The 19,403-nt window shown below is 32.2% G+C and overlaps 1 protein-coding gene across 7 annotated transcripts in view; it reads right to left on the bottom strand.

Annotated features, from left to right (window-relative positions):
* Positions 1–2,535: 2,535 nt before the first annotated feature.
* The window catches only part of CNOT2 (CCR4-NOT transcription complex, subunit 2), a 104,053-nt gene continuing 87,185 nt past the window's right edge, over positions 2,536–19,403 (bottom strand). For 6 of the 7 annotated variants that reach the window (XM_012642055.1, XM_012642058.1, XM_012642056.1 and 3 more), the window contains 8 exons: positions 18,357–18,481; positions 17,316–17,436; positions 17,067–17,223; positions 14,150–14,211; positions 14,011–14,060; positions 12,101–12,201; positions 10,278–10,422; positions 2,536–3,677 (listed from right to left, as the gene is read on the bottom strand). In XM_012642055.1, coding sequence (XP_012497509.1) covers positions 3,591–3,677; positions 10,278–10,422; positions 12,101–12,201; positions 14,011–14,060; positions 14,150–14,211; positions 17,067–17,223; positions 17,316–17,436; positions 18,357–18,481 — 848 coding nt within the window. In that variant the 3' untranslated portion in view covers positions 2,536–3,590. The remainder of the gene's footprint in view (positions 3,678–10,277; positions 10,423–12,100; positions 12,202–14,010; positions 14,061–14,149; positions 14,212–17,066; positions 17,224–17,315; positions 17,437–18,356; positions 18,482–19,403) is intronic. The other variant, XR_001137382.1, reaches the window with a different exon arrangement.

Below are 19,403 nucleotides of genomic sequence, written 5' to 3'. Positions count from 1 at the left end.
TTATATCCACCATCCTTTATTTATTCTTTTACCAAAGTGCAAAACTAAATAATTATCTAGATTCACATATTCTATTTGATTCAACTCGGCACACCAAACTACTGGGTTAGATGTAGATCCCAATTTTGACTTCCAATGTGTTTATTTCCTTCATCTCCCAGATCTGTAATCTATTCATGGTATGACCCAAGTCACTGGTAATGCCAGTGGCAAGGAGAGAGCCTTGTGACCTGCCATGAGGATCTAGCTTTTAGAAAATAAAGACATCTCAATGTCTGGCTCTTCTCATTCGCCAGAGACTATCTTAATGGAACCAAGTTAGTAGGCATTTCTAGGTCATCTTTGTACTACATAGATAAATCATGGTAGAAAAACATTTAATACAGACATCCTCTTTGTTTCCATACACATTTGTTTAGGTTTTCAGCAACTATTTTTGCAGACTTGATGCCATTAAGCAAATCTAAGTTAAATGAAGTGAATCCTCCTTTACAGCCATGCTCAGATGCCACATATTTTATGAGCAATGGATGTAATAATGGTAGATCTACAGTTTGTGAATGAAAAAGGATTCAGTGAATGATCAACTAGAAAGGGTAGAGTTGAAAATTTTGAAATTTGTGAAAGTTAATTGAAATGCTTAAAAAACACTGTGAAAAATGAAATTACAGCAAAAGATAGTAAATTATCTCAAAGCCCATACTTTAATTTGTACATTTTATTTTCAAATTGAAATATCAACTTTTACCATTCAATCAACAAGTATTTATCAAGCACCTGCTGTGTCCCAATTTCAGTGGCAAAAAGGAAAAGACCAGTTAAGTGGTTAGCTTTATATATACTATAAGAATTTAAGTTTTTAGTTCTTAAAATTTATTATACCTAAGGAAATTTTTTTGTGCAGTGAAAATTCTCTGAAAATAGTTTTATCATATAAATTATAGTATCATCCCAGGAAGCACAAATATATTTGCAATGAAATAGATTAAAAGGACTTCCCTTTGTAACTAAATAGTTTTTGTTCCCAGAAAGCCAATTATAGTTCAAGCTAAACATTTATTTAACATAGTGTACACATCTACTTCACTAGCTATATAGGGGAAAATTAACAGAATTAAACCTTAGAAAGAAACTGTGAAATGAAATTACTTTAGGTCAACTTCTGTATATGTATAACCACAAGTTATAAAATCCAGGAATGTAACTGTCTTATATTAAAGAGGTTATTGTAGTGTTTTAAAGATTTCAAAAAATTTTTAAATTTGTATTTTGAAGTCAAGGGCATGGTAACTTCTGATATTAACAAAGTTATAAAAAGTTGGTTAACATGTAAGAGTTTCTTCATTTCGATGATCCAGGATTAAAAAACTCAGACAAGTGGAAAAGTATGCACTTAAAAACTCCATATATGGCATTAAAAAAAAAAAATTAGAGCCAAGACAACAAACCACTTGATATGAGCTATATTGTTTTTCTGAGTCATTCATACAGTACTAATCAAGATCATGCTTCAGCTGAGACTTTAATCTATATTGTTATGTTTGTATTCATAAGAATAAAGATTCCCTTCCACTGTCTTTTTTCTTCCCATCTGTTTCACTTTACAAAGTGAATTATTAGAGAACAAATGTAATCTGTTTTTTAAAAAAATTGATTTCTAGGATTTGACTCTGGCTTATGTCAAATATGGTATAGTGTTCTGTGAAGGTTTTTTGCACAGCAGTTAAAACTATAGTTATGTAAGTGCTATCTTTCCTACTGAGAAGATGCTTTGGTTTATTTTGAAAGATTAAAAATCCTGATTTTTTATGTCAGTTTCTCTTATCTCAAAATATATAGAAAAAGGTAAATTTTAAGCCACTTTATATATCTGATACATAAACACAGCAATGTCATAAATATTTCATTTTCAAACATGATTTGGTAAATGTCAACAAACTTTCATCCTTGATAGAAAAATAGGTTAAAAATAAAAATTTTAAGAATCAAAACTCATTGCCTTTTTTCTACTCTCTACCTCTGGTTTTGCTTTGGTAGTTTCAGTCTTCAGACATTTTTAAATACAGTATTTGTATTGAGATGGGAAAAGAATCCATAAACTTGTTAATATGAGATATCCAGGCCAGCAAACTGAAGGAACTAGATCTACCCCACTCTACCCTTTTAGCTTACCTTAATTTGCATATTATGTCTTAAAAATAAATCTCAAAGGTCTATCAAGAAATTTCTCATAAATTCCTCACAGAAGAAAAGTATTTTGATTGGGGCCCAGTAGTGTTCAGAATGTTTAATTTCCAATGCTGCCATAATCCATTTATTTAAAAATAGTTTTATCTGGTTAATACTGTCTACATATTTAACCTACAAGTGAAATGGTTCACTATTTTTCCATTGAATTGTTTGTCGGAAGCTGAAAAAGACATCTTAAATTTAGTCACACCATTCAGTTTGATATCTGTAAAACTTCAGTTTTTCCCTCTATTTTTCATGTTGAAGAAATAATTTCACAATTTCAAATCAAAGTCAACACTGCAGTGAGGAGAGCTTTTCTACTTTATTACAAAGAGAAGAAGCCTTTATGTGGTCAGAAAATACAAGATTGATCTTTTTTTCTCTTCCTATGAAACGCTGCTGTTCAAACAGCCAGAGTGAATTGTCTCAGTTCACTTCTTTAAGTCCCATCACATTCACTTGGGTATGGATGTCCTTGGCTGCTGAAAATCTGGCCCTTTAGTGCACAGGGCGACAAAGTCCCCTGACCAGCAGTTCCAGAATGTCCCATTTTCATATATTGCATCCATGCACACCTCCTAAAAATGAGGTACAGCAGGGCAAACATTTTCCAAAATAGATGTCATATATATAATATATACACATTCGTACATACATACCTTTATTCATGTGATGTCCAAAAATTTAAAAAAAATGTACACATTTATTACAAAATCGTAACAAAGACTGGACAGTGTTTTGCTCATTCTGGAAAGATGAAGCTCAGTAATAGCACAACCCTGGAAAACCATCCAGAGATTGTGGCAATATCTTTCATCTAAATAGTCAGATATTCTTGTGTTAAGCTTGGCGAAACTGCCTTTCAAAAACAGAAGGGGAAGTAAAATGAAGGAAGCAGACCTTGCTCATCTTTCCAAATGAAATACGAGAAGGATCTTCACATAAAAATGCACAAACATTTGTTATTTTATTACCAATAGTGCTACAATGAACAATGCAAATTTTGTGGTCTAATTTTGTTGAGTCTTTTGTGGGTTTTCTTTTTACATTTTAGAAACTAAATGGTAAACTTCTGTCAGTGTACTTGCTTGTCTTTACAGACCCAAGTCTGTCTGCTGGCAAAAAAGAAAATAAATGAAAAAATTCAGACCCTGCTCGAACTAGAGAAAAACAAATTACAAATTTAGTTGTTGGGCAGCACATAATTAGTAAGGCAGGACCTCAAATGGTGACCCTTTGCATAAGCCAATTGCCAGATCCTCAAGGAATTAAAACCAGGGTGCCTGAGCCACATCAGTTCTGCAGTTATGTTGAGTATTGTGCTGAGACAGCCATACCCCAAGAAAAGGGAAGTCTTTTTAGAAGGCTTGCTGAGCAGGGTTGTAGTTGAAGGTGGATGGCAGGTGAGGCCGTTCTTCTAATTTGTCATATTCCAGATGGAACTCCTACAAAAACAAATTCAAGAATTTAGATGGTTTCTTGTCCTTTTGATCTCAAAATTTTGTCAAAATATACTTTATAAAATACCTACATATATAAGAATAAACGTTAATTAACAGATATACCAACTTTTTCCTCTAAGTAAAATACAGCTTGAAGAAAAATAATGTGCTGTAGTTTCTAATGTGCTGTAGTTTCTAACCAATAAGTACAAAAATAAGGTCAGACTTTCTAAGTCAAGATACTACTCATTTACATCTGACACTGAAAGCCTGTGTCCCCCCACACCCGGCCCCGGGCCTAAGGCTTCTTATTTCTGTGTATTTTACTAAAAAAATAAAGGGGGGGGGGCAGTTACTATATCTCCAAATCACTGAGAATTAGAGGATCTTTAAAATAAACTATGCTTCGAAGAAATATACAAAATCTAAAAATTTACTTTTTGTCCATGAGAAAACTTAGAAAGAGTTTTCCAATTTGTCTTTATCACGCTTATTTTTTAAAAAAGCAAACATATAAAGTTATTCTAACTTCATTAAAATCTGTGAAAGACATTGAACTTTGAAACTCATACTGTCAGACTTCCCATTTCACAAACTCCAAACTTTGACTTAAATAGAAATCAGCTGCTACCTACAACTATACAGTGGTTTTGCCGCAGGAACATTTTAAGACTGACTAGATAGCTCATTTTAATTTTAATTAAACTTTGAAAATACTATGTTAACTTCATGGGTTTTAAAATTTAAGAATGTTGAAGTAATTTCTTCATACTTCCTCCCAAGATCAAGTATAGAGATGCAGAATATAATTATGTACACTAAAAATATCCAAACAAAAAAACACCCTCTGCAACCCCATAAAGCAAGAGGCTCTAAAATTACCAATTCTATAATCTGAATTTAATTACCACAAACTATCACTGTACAATCCCATTTAAAGAATTATGAACCTTAATATGTATTATATATTTAAGATTAAGCTAACAAGTGACATTAGCAACCATGGTTAACATATTTTACCTTATCTGTCTGGTTTCAAACTGATTCCATAATGGATGATTCCATTATTAAGTTAAATAAAAATTTCCATTATTAAATTAAAATGAAAAGTGAGGCCATACTGATCAAACTTTGAGATATAGAACCAAGTATTTAAAATTTAAAGATACTAAACAATTACAAACCTAACAGGTATAATTTATTGAAAGCCTGATATATGTGTCAAAGCTGGAGACACAACTAATTTTATTCTAATCTTTATAATAACCGTGTAAAGTGGTTATCATTATTTTCATTGTGCACCTGAAGAAAATGAGGTTTACAAGTAACTTGCAAACCGAAGTGGCACACCTAGGATTAGGATCCAGACTCATGTGACACCAAAGCCTGTGTCTTTTCTACTATAACACATGGTTCTTAATATATTTAGCCCAAGACCCAAAACATTTATTTAATTCATTACACCCTAATCCAGAAATGTTGAAAAAATTCAGTTCCCTGACAAAAGTTTATAAAGAAAGTACACCATGGTGCCTTTAGCTTAAAAAGGTCCGCTTCATAAAATTGAGAATAATTAAGGCACAGGTTATTTGCTTATCAGTAAAAACTAGCAAACACCAGAATCACCACTACAACCATGATATCCCCCTAATGCATTGTGCAGCTGCCACTCTCCCTTTCCCCAACCCTATATAGGAATTAAAAGAATTTTATTGTTTGTCTGAAGCTGAATATCTGAACTAGTGAAGAAAATATCTTCTTGCTATGTCATTGTTTTAAAATTAAAATTGGCATCTTTGTTTCCAAAATGTGTAATTATAGGGTCTATCTGTAACTTAGACAAATAAGCACCACTATCTAAGTTAAACTAAAATTTTATTCACATTGGTGAACTATATTGTATTATTAGAATTTAAACTAGATTAACTTCCATCAATATACATATTTTTCCCCTACATACTCGAAAAAGATCAGTTTAAACCTAAGGAGCAAAAATATTTTAATACAATAATTTTTAAAATGTTCAAGAATTATATATCAGAGATTCAGAAATTACATAGGTCAAATTTTGTCTTCCATTGTTTGTTCATCTTTGTTAGTCTTCCATTTATTTTTAGTCTTCTTAAAATACATAAAACTTACAACTTTCTTTGTCCCCTAACTTTAACTTGACTGTTGGTAACATCTTTAACATGTTCATTACATGTATGCACATACCACATACACGTACACCCTTGTGTACAGGAGCAAGTGTGTTTACTTTGTATACCACTACCTTCAGCTTGGAATAGTGCCATGCCCATGGTAAGTGTGTAATTAACATCTGATGAACTAATAAACACTAGCTTTCTTCACTTGTTTTGGGAACAGAATACTTAATTTTTCTAGTATTTTCAAATTATGTACTAGAAATTATGTATATATTTGCTTTTGATGGAAAAAAGGACTTTTAGGTTATAGTATAATGTTTTAAAAGGCTAGAAAAAAGTACTTAATACTTTTAAAACAACTTTTTAATGCCTTAGTTTTTTTCTATTAATAAAATTAGGTTATGTATTCTCAAAAGGTTACTTTACAATTCAAGCAGAATTGAAATTATGCACTGGATTCAGATAATCAAAATTATTATTACAAAAACATTAAGGTCATCACTGATCTAGTTACACAGAGACACATACACTACAGGAATATCTTAAATTCTCAAGAAATGTCAGCTTTCTCTTAACTACAGATTGAGTATCCCTCATCTGAAATGCTTGGAAGCAGAAGTGTTTCAGATTTTGGATTTTTTCAGATTTTAGAATATTTGCATATACATAATGAGATATTCTTGGTGACAGGACCCAAGTCTAAACATGAAATTCATTTATGTTTCATATATACCTTATACACATATCCTGAAGGCTATTTTATACAATATTTTTAATAATTTTGTGCATAAAACAAAGTTTGTGTACCCTGAATCATCAAAAAGTAAAGGTGTCAGGTGTGGGATTTTCTACTTGTGGTGTCATGTTGTCACAATGATTTTTCAGATTTTGGAGGATTTTGGTTTAGGGATGCTCAATGTGTATAATAAATCCATATTAATTTAAATTTTAAGAAGGAAGTGGCAAACTACCTTAAATACAGTTATTAGAAATAATTGAAGAAAAGCACATATTGCTAATTAAAGTATAAAGGTGTACTAATGTGTACCACTGAAGTTAATGAAAAAAAATCATTTATATCAGACTGTGATATAAAAAAATCCTTAGCATTAGAAATCCTGTTAGACCCAAAAGGTGAAGTTAGGCTAAAAGAATTCTTAAATTTTTATTTTTAGAAAGCTCCTGGTAATAAGGTAGCCTCTGTCACTTAAAAATTCACTATGGAAAAAAAAAAATTGTTTTAAAAATTTTAGTCATTAAGATCTTAATTGCCACAGATTTTAAATTAATGGGATAGGAGTAATTCTAGCAAAATTATGCAGGACAACATAGCCTGCTAAAAAGTTAAGGTTATCTAAAAGGGGAGGATAAGCAAAATACAGTATCAGAATTTTTATGTACATAAATCATTGATTTATAGGAAATTCTGTAAATAAATAATGGATTAGATCCTCGAACTCGGGGTCATGAAAAATTTTTAGGGGAAAGAAATACTTCTGATTTAGAATATCTAATCTCTCACTTACTATTATAATTCTTTGAAAATATTAAGTAATTTGGGTGGCAAAAATCAACTCATATAAAATATTATGAATGGAGACCAGGATTATGGTCTAGATCAGCTTGAAACCTTTCAATGACACCATAACATCAGCTATTACTTAAAATACTAATTCATACTGCAGACTTCCCACAATGAGTTGAAGCTATTTAATATATGCTCTTTACCTGTGAATAGTAAACCACATCCACTTTACAGATGGAGACTCATAAGTTAACTTGGGACATGACATATTAATGAATTTTCTACAATTTGATGAAGTCTATTAATAATAACACTTATGCAAAGAACCAAAATTTCTTAATTCCTAATGAAAATTCTGGGATAGCACTAAACACATCCTTTAAAAAAAAAGCCATTGTGAAAAATTTAATCTGTGAATGTAATACAACTTAAAATTTTAAGTTCATGGATTTATATTTTAATATAACCAACAGTGGGCTGTTTATTAGTATCTGACAGAGATCAATAATTCTGTTTGTTTGCATTACTATGAAAATAATTTTGAAGAGTATCAGTGCTTAGGGAATAACATATTATTTCTCAAATTTCATTTTCAGTTCACAGCTAAAATTTTTAAATGTAAAGGTTAAGACAAAAACTCAACTGTATAGGAGGTATCAGGTAAAACTGGGCAAAATTATTTTACATATATACTATATATATTTAATATAAATTTTAGGTAGATATAATTTTCTTTAAAAGGACATTTACCTGAGTGAGAAATTGCTTTTGTGGGAAAGTAAAGGAGTCCTATATTAATGTTTAAGTTGTTTCTGAATATTTAACCTTATAGGGAGAACTTAATTCTGGAAAACTGTCTTTCTCACATAAATTGATTTCCTCACACATATATCCAACTAAAATTTAAGTAAAATCACTTAACTATCTACTGGAAACATCTATCCCTTTCTGCATATATATATATAATCTTGGAATACTTTACAATCCTATTGAGCAAAAACTTCAAACTGAATGGAGAAAACTTCAATAATTTACTAATAGAATTTTACCCCCTCCAAAGATATTTTTTCTCTCCTGTAGCATCACTCAATCCAGAGGTTCTTAAAATATGGCCCTGGACCAGGACCAGCATGATCATGCCAATGATCACCACTTGGAGCTGTTAAAAAATGCAAATTCCCAGGCCCCACCCACAGAGTTACTACATCAGAAACAAGGGAGTATGTATAGCCCAGCAACTTGTATTTTAACAAGTTCTCCAGGTACTTCTGATGCAAGCTAAAGTTTGAAAACCAATGACATAACCTAACAACAATCAGTTACAGTTTTTCCATCTTTGGAAGAATAGTAAGTTACAGTAACAATGATGATAAAAACAACAGCAAAAAACTACCACAACTACTGCCATATGTCAAATATCCAATACGTGCCAAGCACTGTACTCAGTATGTGTATGTGTGTAATCTCACTTAATCTTCATGATAAACTAGGGGAAAATATAATCTCGATTTTACAAAAAGGGAAACAGGCATGGAAAGAAAACTCATACAAGGTGAAAGCATAACAGAAACAGGAGTTAAATTCAAATCAATGATAGAAAGGCTATGGCTTTCTACTATACCATAATTCTTAAAGAGCAGTTAACATACACAAGTCTTATACAAGTATCATGTCCTACTTTTAATTAAGGTAATTATTTCTGTTTAAAAGATTAAATCATGAATATTCTTTGTGAAAACAAGATGTTCATATAAATTAAAATTATTAAAATAACTCAAATACAGTATATAGTATATGGACTTAGTCTGAGAAGTAATGACATTTACCACTGAGAAACACCAAAAAATAATAACAACAACAAAAAAGATTTAGGTCTGGGCCCGGTGGCTCATGCCTATAATCCCAACACTTTGGGAGGCCGAGGCAGGAAGACAGCTTGAGGCCAGGAGTTTGAGACCAGCATGGGCAACAAAGTGAGAACCCATCTGTACAAAAAATAAAAACCAGAATTAGCCAGGCGTGGTGGCAGGCACCTGTAGTCCCTACTCGGGAGGCTGAGACGGGAGGATCACTTGAGCCCAGGAGTTCGAAATTACAGTGAGCTGTACACTCAACCTGGGTGACAGAGCAAGACTCTGTCTCTTAAAGAAAAAAAAGAAAAAAGAAAAAAAAAAAAAAAAAACCCACAAAACTAACTTTTTAGTTTAAAATCCTAAGAGAAATCTTGGAGTTGTGAAATCAGACAATGTGGGTTATGTTCTCTACTAAGTAGACTAAGTACACACAAGGTAGATAAATATAAATGTGAAATATGTATTGACACTGATAGGAATTTTGCATATGGGACAGTTAGGCGTTTATGTGAGAAAAAAATTGCAAAACCAAAATGAAACAAAACAATCAACTTTTTCCCACAGCCCATTTCTCCCCAATATTTAGCACGGTAGTCACAGAAATAGTCATGGTCAATGTTTGTGATTTTTTTTCTTAAAATGACTAGCAAATAAAAATTCAGCTATCTTTCCTGCAATGAGTGCAAGTGTAAAAAGTTTGTTTATAAATTGCTATTAGGAAAATCTCATACCTGCTTAATTTAAAATAAGAAAAATATAAAAATACATGATTGGGATTGCAAGAGATTATCTTTATTTTACAATTCAGCAGACACAAAAATATTTCAAATGTTACCAAGGCTTGTGCAAAATGACAAAATCTCTTACCAAGTTCAATAATTTTTTTAACTATTAGTAAAATGAAGCATTTCTAGACACTCTCCTAGAAGTGTCAAGCCAAGGAGATGAGGACAAAGACTTAGCAATTATCTGGCACATTATTGGAATGAATATATTGGCACATATAAACAGATAAAAGAGGACAATTCTTTTTTAAAGTCTAGATTTATACATTTGCACATGGAAAAAAATATACCTTCGCTACTTTCCTCCAGTTAAGACAGTCAAAGAAGTAATATGTTCCCCTCTCGTATGTATTGGTTTTCATTGTTGGCTCCATGCCTGGTGCCCTGGTAATCCATACTCGTTCTTCTTTGTGGTATCTCCAATCACGGTTAAAACTTCAATTTTTAAAAGAAAAAGATAATTAATTTTTCCTGTGGCTCATATCAAACATTTTCTATGTTTTGTAAAACTTTTCTCAGAAAAAATTACACATAAAATATATAAATAAGGATGCTTCCTGACTCTTTTATTGTTATTAAATACAACCCTATTGCAATAAAAATAGTATCTTAATTTGTCCAGAAAGACACTAATACACACTTTTATTGAACAAACTTTTTATACAAACAAGATTAGATTTTAAAAGTTCTATAAGCAACGTGATAAAAACTTAGGCAGACCAAATAAAGATACAATATGTTCCAGAAACTTCACTGCTTTCTTGCTGTTCTTAACATTCAAAAGAAATTAAGATATTTAATAAACAAAACCCCCAACTATTTATATTATTGGTCAAGGAACTAAATACAAAGTCTACTTGAATTAACTATTTAAATTTACATAATTTTATAATTATCTTGAAAATAGAATATTTGAAAATTATAATGAATTATTACTTTATTTTTTATTCAAATCTCATTGATCCTAAATTCTGACAAGCTAAGAGGAAGACATCCATTAGAATGCATGCAAGAATCAGTGAATCTACACCACTTGTAAACTGGGGAAGTAACATACAAAGGAGGTAAATGTCCCACAAAAATAAGCCTCCACGTAAATAAACAATTTGCTACCAACACAATGAGGTAGTTTTTAAGACATAAATAAGATATGAAACAGAACTGCCAGTGATAGATGGATGAATGACTGAATGAATTTATTTACTTACAAATAAATTAATAGGAACAGGTAATAATCTCTATCTTACAAAAATGAGGGGAAAACAAGGGAGAAAACAAAAAAATTAAATAAATAAATCCTCTCAATTGAGAAATCAAAAACAAAACAATTCATTATCAACATAGTGAATTTTACATTTTAAAGCATCTGATCAAGGCCATTTATAGAAATGTTATTAGGAATACTACAAAATACTTAAATCTGAGAAAAGTTCTCCAAATCATAAGGTTATAAATATTCACTAACAATTCACTCTATAGTAAATGGAATAGTCTATTGGCAACAAAACATGTTACCAACTGGACCTATGAGAAATGACAGAAAATTTTTATTTTTAAAACACCAGGTAAAAACAGAAATGCTCAGGAAAAAAGTCAATGAACCAACTTCTTTACACTAACTTCTATTTAAACTGGCCAACAGGCTGCTGATAATGAATGTGGACTTTATTTTATCAGCACTTCAAAACACGCAACAAATACGCATGGTACATTGCCTATATAATACACAATAGATGCTCATGAAATGATGAAATTCAGTATCTGATCATTAACATATACAGTTCCAATAAAGAGGAAGAACCACAGTCATGAATCATATCTTATAATTCATATATTTACAAAAATTAGATTCACCAAATCCATGAATCAAGTTAATATTGTCTTCTTACAAATTCAGCAATAAGTTTGAAATTCTATGTATACAGTGATTATGAAGCCATGGTAACATATGGTTTTAATCTAAATTAAATTTATTTTACTAAATGTAAAAATAAACAAATTTCTTGATGGAGAATATTTCGACTTAAACTACAGTTATCATTATTTTTAAAAAGTTTTCAGCATAGTCAAGATCCACTATAATACAAAAGTGATTAAAATACTTTGAACATACAGCTCTACTGCAGCTAAAAGTTGTAATACGTCTCCTCCATTCATGTAATAGAGATAGAAGAGAAGGTCTTCTCCATATCGGCCAAGTTTTATTGCAGCCAGCTGAAAAAGAAAAATAAATTATTCTGAAATGTAAAACAAATTTGAAAATCCTAACATATAATTGCTACCACTAAAGTAAAAATGGAGAGATAAACAGAAATTTCACTTTGTAGCAGATAAATGTTATTATATGATTACACAGATAGGTAGTTACAATTTTCTGAAAGGGAATTTCCTCATTTCTGGTACATCTATTTGATATACTAACTGGGAAAAAAGCTAAATAAAAACTTCCAAGCAAGACCAAATTGTCCACTACCTCCTCACTCCAAGGATTTATTAATACCCAATGTGGCAATGATACTAGAACACTGTGTTCAGAGATCTAGGACTTGTATTCAAGTCCTAGTTCTATTACTTACTAATATGACCATGTCCAAATGATAACATGTATGAACTTTAATTGTAAAATGTGGACAGTGACACCTACAAGGGTTTACTAAGTAAATTAAATGAGTGAAAGTATATGAAAGCACCTTGTAAAATACCAAATACATATAAAGCTTATAAGAAATGTTACCTAAATCTACAACTGACAGTGATTCACAAATCAGTTGGTTGTATGTTTTCAGCAAATTACAGATGGTGAATACAAAAATCATGAAGAGATGGCTCTTTGTTTAAATGGATGGCTGAAAGATGACTGCCTTACATTTCCCTCCACAAGGTAGAAACCTAACTGCCTACCAAACTAACATATAGGTGAGTTCAACAGTTCAAATTTTCACATTAAAATAAACCTTAAAAGCTTCCCAGAACAAACACATTTTTATCACTTTACCTATATCTAAATGTTTATTTGGCTATTGCACATTTCTCTGAACGTAATTTTTCTCTCCATTCATGCAATTCCAATTCAGGCAGCAGTCCTCAATGCAACACATTCTCCTAAATTAGTATTTCTCAAATTGGCCTAAGAAAAGGTTCTGGAACACTGAAATAATTGGAGCAAAAGAGCCCTCTCTACAGTGGAGGTGGCAGCAAATCACACAATCCACAAATAGAAGATGCAAGCCCCATCTCATACTTCTTTTCTTGCCTTCCATCTACTCAAGTACGAAAAGACATATTGAGAAAGATATCCTTTACTTGCCTGTCGACAACATCAACATCCATTTGACCACACAACTGTATGGCACAGGCTCAGAACACTGTTATATATATATTTATAAACATAAAAAATATATTTTTTCACTAAATTATATCCTTTTGCATGGCTAAAATTTAGATACCATTATGTATTTTTTCTCTAAAGGAAATGAACTTAGTTCTTCCTCCTAAAGCAAAAAGTGTTTACCATTTTCTTTCTTAGAATAAAAAAGAGAGAGAGATTAAACGTGTAATCTGTTGTTAATAATTACTTAAAACTAGAATTTGAGCTAGTTAAATAAATGGAAAAAATACAGAAAAATCACCAAAGGTCATAAATCATTTTTAAATATATATATGTAGTTCCATTACAAATACTGCATCTGTAATATCTGTAAAGGAAAATCTGTCTCATTGGTAAGGTCATAAAATGAGAATATCAGAAGAAAATTTATCAAATTTTCCAAGTTAGTTTATTCCCATCAACTGTGTTACGGTTATAGTCTGTTATTAACTATAAGAAATATTTTACCAGTCCTAACACTGTTTAACAATGTTATCTAACTTTTAACATTAAACAGTTTATCATGGACATACGAAAGCATACCCCTGAGACCACTATTAATTACTTCAAAAATATTATGCTGTCTGAACTGAAAAACGGCACCTGAAAAATAGATAAATTCATGCTGACTAAGTAAAATAATAAACTACACTCACCTTATCCCTAATGTGAATGTTCGTTAAGTACTCAGATGGAACATGGAAGTCTGGATAATAAAATGAAAAAAGCCTCATTAACTGATTCTCAGTTATAAATATCTTTTTAAAAGGTCTAAACACAAATAGGTTCTCCTACCTATGTCCTGAGGTCGACATGGTGAAGATGCCCAGGGTGATGCAAATTTGGGGTAGAGATTTCTGAATAAAGGGGAAAAAAAACACTTTGAAGTCCAAAGTAGAAAAAGAATATTTCTAATTTTATTTCAGGAAAATCAGGAAAAACAAAGACTTCAAATATAAAATGAGCATCTTTACTTCTAATTCCCTTACTTGGGTCTACTCACTTATACACTTATACTCACTGAAACAGGGTATGTGTGTGTCTGTACGTGTGTGTGAGAAAAATACAACAGGACTGCTTCCCTATTTTTACAATACAGTATTAAAACACAGCATATCATAATATACAAAATATATGATCTAAAATTTTCTACTGCTAATTGACTTCAACTCAGGATGCTTTAAATCCATCAATACCATGTCCCCCAAATTAAATTACTTTCCCATTTATGTGGCCAGAAAAATATTAGTAATTATTAAAAGCAAAAGTTCAAATTCACCAAATATTTACTGAGTGCCTATTCTATGCCTGGCACTATCCTTGGTGCTTGGGATACTACATCAGTGAACACCACAAAGATCGCTGACAACATGAAACTTTATGATTGAAGATGGTGGACTGGAAGGAGACAGACAAAACTAACCAAATAAATAAATAAAGAGTCCCTGTTATGAAAGGGACTGGAAGGGGAGACAGGCTGCATAATTAAATAGGGTGGTCAGGGAAGGTCTCATTAAGAAGGTAAGATTTGAAGCATACGAGGGAGACAATCATATTATGTGGTAGGTGACTTCTAGTCAGAGGCAACTACTAGAGCAACTAAGGCAGGGAAATGACTGACAGGTCTGAGGTACAGCAAGAAGGCTAGTGTAGCTCGAACACAATGAACAAAGGAAAAAGCTGTTGAGGTGGGAGAGACAATGATCATGTAAGACCTTGTAGGCCTGTAAAGACACGGGGTTTTTAATCATAATGAAACCACAAACCGTTACTGGGTACTGAGCAGAGGAGTAACTTATTCAAAAGGATTATCCTGGCTGCTACATGAAGAGACTATGGGTGGGGGCAAAGGGAGAATCAGGGACACCTGGTTATTGGCTAAAAGTATTCAGGCAAGAGAGGACAATGAATCAAACCAGATTGAGATGTGGTCAGATTCTGTATATATTTTGGAAGAAGAATGATTATGGAGTATAAGAGAAGGAGAGGAGTTAAGGATTATGTCAAGCTTCTATATAGTATAGGATTGGGAGGGCTGTAGATAGAGCAGGTTCGGGCAAGATCATTCAAGAGATGTTTAAAAGGAAATTAGAAATCTCAACCTGAGGAGAAGCCTGGAATGGAAATATAAATCTGAGATTCCTCAAATATAAATGATATTTAAAACCATGAGATTGGAAAAGCTCATCAAGAAAGTAAATGTAGAGAAGAGGACTAATATAAAGAAGTCAAGAAGACGATGAGGAGGTAGCAGCAAAGGAAACTGAGATGGACCAACCAGTGAGACCAGGTAAGAATGGTGTTCTCAAATTCAAGTGAAGACTATATATCAAGAAGCAAGAGTTTCCTTGAAGTGACCACTGAATTTAATGACACAGAGGTCATTTGGTGACCTTAATGAAAGCAGTTTTAGTGAAGTGATGGGGGCAAAATCCTGACTTAAATGGGTTTAAGAGAATGAGAGAAGACAAATTAGAGAAATGGAGATGACTCTTTTGAGGAGTTTTGCTTCAAAGGGGAAATAAAGAAATGGGACAGTAACCCACATAGGAGGTTAGATAAAGACAAGATTTTTTTTTTTAAGATGGGAGAAATAACAGTGTATTTGTATGCTGATGAAAATAATCCAATAAGTGTCAAAACTGTTAAAGTCATGCCCTTGAGTTTTCAAGAAAGGTTTTAAGTAGAAAACATGGATCAATTACGGTAACAGGTTGGAAGACAAGAATAAGGTAGATGCAGAAGGTAGTGGGTAGTTAGATTTGGTGGCAGGACTGTGCTGATGTTCTCTTCTGATTGCTTCCACATTTCTCAGTAAAGTAGAAGTAAAAAGCAAGGTCCTCATCTAAGAATAAGGATTGGTGAGAAGGCATTCGGGGTTTGCAGAAGTGTAAAACAGTTGCATAGGAGAGCAAGAGAGTGAATGGACTAAGAATGCCAGGTATGATTATCTCTGACAGAATTAAGGGCCCACTTTTGAGGTTCCTGGTCATGAACTTCAAAGAAAGACCAGGCAGTAAAGTTGTGTGTTTTTCTCTAGCTGGGCTCAGTAGCACGGATCAGGAATGGAATAGGCAGAGATATAACCAGTATTGTAGTTTTTGTCATGTAAGTGTAACAACTGAGAAAATGGCAAAGTAGTCAAGGGTATATGTAAACCAGCAATTATGACTGACCATAGAATTTAATGAGTAAGAAGGAAGTGAGTTCATCACAGGAGAAGAGAGAGACACTGAGGAACAATGAAAGGGTAGAAGAATCAATGGACTGAAGGTAAATGATTATAGGAGTCACAGTATCAGAGTGAGAGAGACAGAAAATAGGAAGTGGCAGTCAGAGAGCATGGGAGCACAGACTTAAAATTATAGAGAGACTGCAGTTACTAGGAATGACAAGGTCAAAGGATGACTAAAGTAATGGATGAGGTATGATGCAAGACAAGATTTTTGGAGGAGAGAAATTCAAGGAACTAAGATTTCAGGATTTTATAAAGATCATATACGTGTATATTAAAACTGCCAAATTGTAAGAGGAAAAATATTGCACAATGACAGTGATCCAAGAGCTAATAAAAGAGGGAATGGCCCAAAGAGTCAGCAGATAACAGCAACAATGAATGGCAGTAGGTGATATGATTTGATGACATGAGATTAAAAACTGGAAGTTTGCAGGGGGCATTATATACAAATGTGAAAAAAAGAAAAAAACTTACTCAGGAGAGTTTAGATTGAGGCCTAATGTTGTTAAGTCACTTCCTAATGCAAGATGTACCATTCCTGGGTCTGTCTCTGCTGCCCTGATAAATGTTAACAGGCCAATCATTCCAAATTGGTCCGTCACCATCCCTTGAGGAATGTTAGTAACCCGACCTGGGTAAGAAAAACATAACCATTTTTATTTTTGAGGAAAAGTAAAAAAGAATGCATTCTATAATATCTTCAACATATTTATAGAGTCCCACCATCAGGTAACACCTGGATCCCTTTTTTCTGCTGGTTATTATTTTGTGTTGTTGAACTTTTATCTCCAGGGAATTTAGGTCCATCTGTACTTGAAGTTGTCTTGCCAGATGTATTCAAATTCTAGCATGAAAAAAATGAAATGTGACATTAAAATTTTTTAAGTGTACAAATTCAAGTTCACATATTAATACCTTGCTATTCATTCTTTATTAAATTGGTAGTAAATGATTACCTGTTTTTCAAGTTCTACATGAAAATTTTGTTTCCTTAATTGTCCCATGGCATATAAATAAATCCTATATCATCTACATTTGAGTATTTAAAAAAAAAAAATCTAGGAAAAATATTCTTATTTATATCAGTTCTCCAGTTACAAAAAAAAATCCTCTCCCCCAGAGCTTTATGCTTTGGGATACACTTGAAGTACACTCCTCAATGCTTTCATTAAAAGAGAAACTATATATAGTACATTACCTAAAATATTACCAAAGCAACCTCCAAGATAAGTTAGAACATATGAACTTTAAAAATCTGTACTTATTTTAATTCTTACCCAACAATTTTATCAATTTTTAAAAATAATATACAAACTCCCACCACACACAAAGAAAAGCTATTTTCAGTGAAATGTGGAAGAAATAAACACATTTGTTAAGTCAGAAAGAAGCTGAGTTGGCTGAATCAACACAGGTATAAAAATGTGTATAAAGATTCTTCAAGGAGAAAACTTACTCAAGAAAAACACAGCTCCTTAGAAGGCTATATTATCAAACTTCATGGGATCCAGCTGACAGGGACTACAATAAAAGTCTAAATTAACTCTGAGAAGTTGAACAGAAATTTGCAAACCTATATGAAATAGGAAAAAAATAGGCTATCTTCTAAGTTATAAAGCTTTTCCACATTCTTCAGAAGTTAGATTATTACAGAAATTCAAGATACACAGTTTTGTAATAGTATTTGGTAAGTAACTGTTAATATAAAAGAAATCTGAAGGGGAAAAACTACATCACTCACATACACAATTCTTAGTTACTTACAGATTTACTGTCATCATTACTTGATGTTGGATCTTTATAGCTGGAACCAGGTAATGCTGGAAAATCTTCATTGTGTATTGAGAAGTCCTGGGATTGCTCATTTGCTGGTTTTGTTACCATTCCAACTATGTAACGAAAATAATCCGGAGAATCGCAATTGATATTTATGACATTTTGCTACAGTTTATAAAACGTTAACTTTACTCATCATAATATACCAAAAGTTTTCTTTTTAATGCTATGTAAGTGTACTTCAAAAAAATAGTATTCAGGATAACAATGAAGAATTAAATTTTGATTTACTGATTAATAACTTAACAAACAAAATAATACAAGGGAATTGAGTGGTAATCCTGTAAATCTAATATCATACTTAGGTGCTTAAAACATGATTTGATATTGGTAATAATTATTAAAATTTTGGTTTAAAAGCTTGTTTTATTTAAATATTTGACTAGATATTATAAACACCAGTTAATTGTCAAATACAAATGAACAAAATAAATTCTAAAAGAACATGTCAGTATTCTACTTGAAAGTAACTTACAGAGTGATCAAATTGCAATCAATTATAAAACAACTCCATATTATTTCAGATTTTCTTGGACTCCATGTTATAGATGTAAAACATGCAAGAACTGGGAAATAATCCTCCCACTATACTTGGCATTAGTCGGGCCCTTATTGGAGAACAATATCCAGTTTGGGGCTCCACAATTCAAGAACGATATGGAGAAACTAGAGATGGTCCAAGGAGAGCAACGGGAATGATTAAAGGGATGAAAAAATGGACCTATGAGGAAAGGTTAAAAACATTAGAGTCTGAACTGAGAATCAAGTAGCTAGGTACTCAACTTCCAGGGCAGATTACTTTTTGTTATTTTTGGAAGACTAATTTAGAAACTTTAGAATATGAACAATATATTTTACCTTCTTTACATATTGTTATTTGCATTCATATTCTATTTTTTTTTTTTTTTTTTTTTAGACAGAGCCTCACCGAGCTAGAGTGCCGTGGCGTCAGCCTAGCTCACAGCAACCTCAAAC

The sequence above is a fragment of the Propithecus coquereli genome, unplaced genomic scaffold (assembly GCF_000956105.1).
Source record: "Propithecus coquereli isolate 6110/MARCELLA unplaced genomic scaffold, Pcoq_1.0 Scaffold172, whole genome shotgun sequence".
Lineage (NCBI taxonomy): Eukaryota > Metazoa > Chordata > Mammalia > Primates > Indriidae > Propithecus > Propithecus coquereli.
The sequence above is the reverse complement of the archived record's forward strand: the minus strand, read 5'-3'. Positions and strand labels throughout refer to the sequence as shown.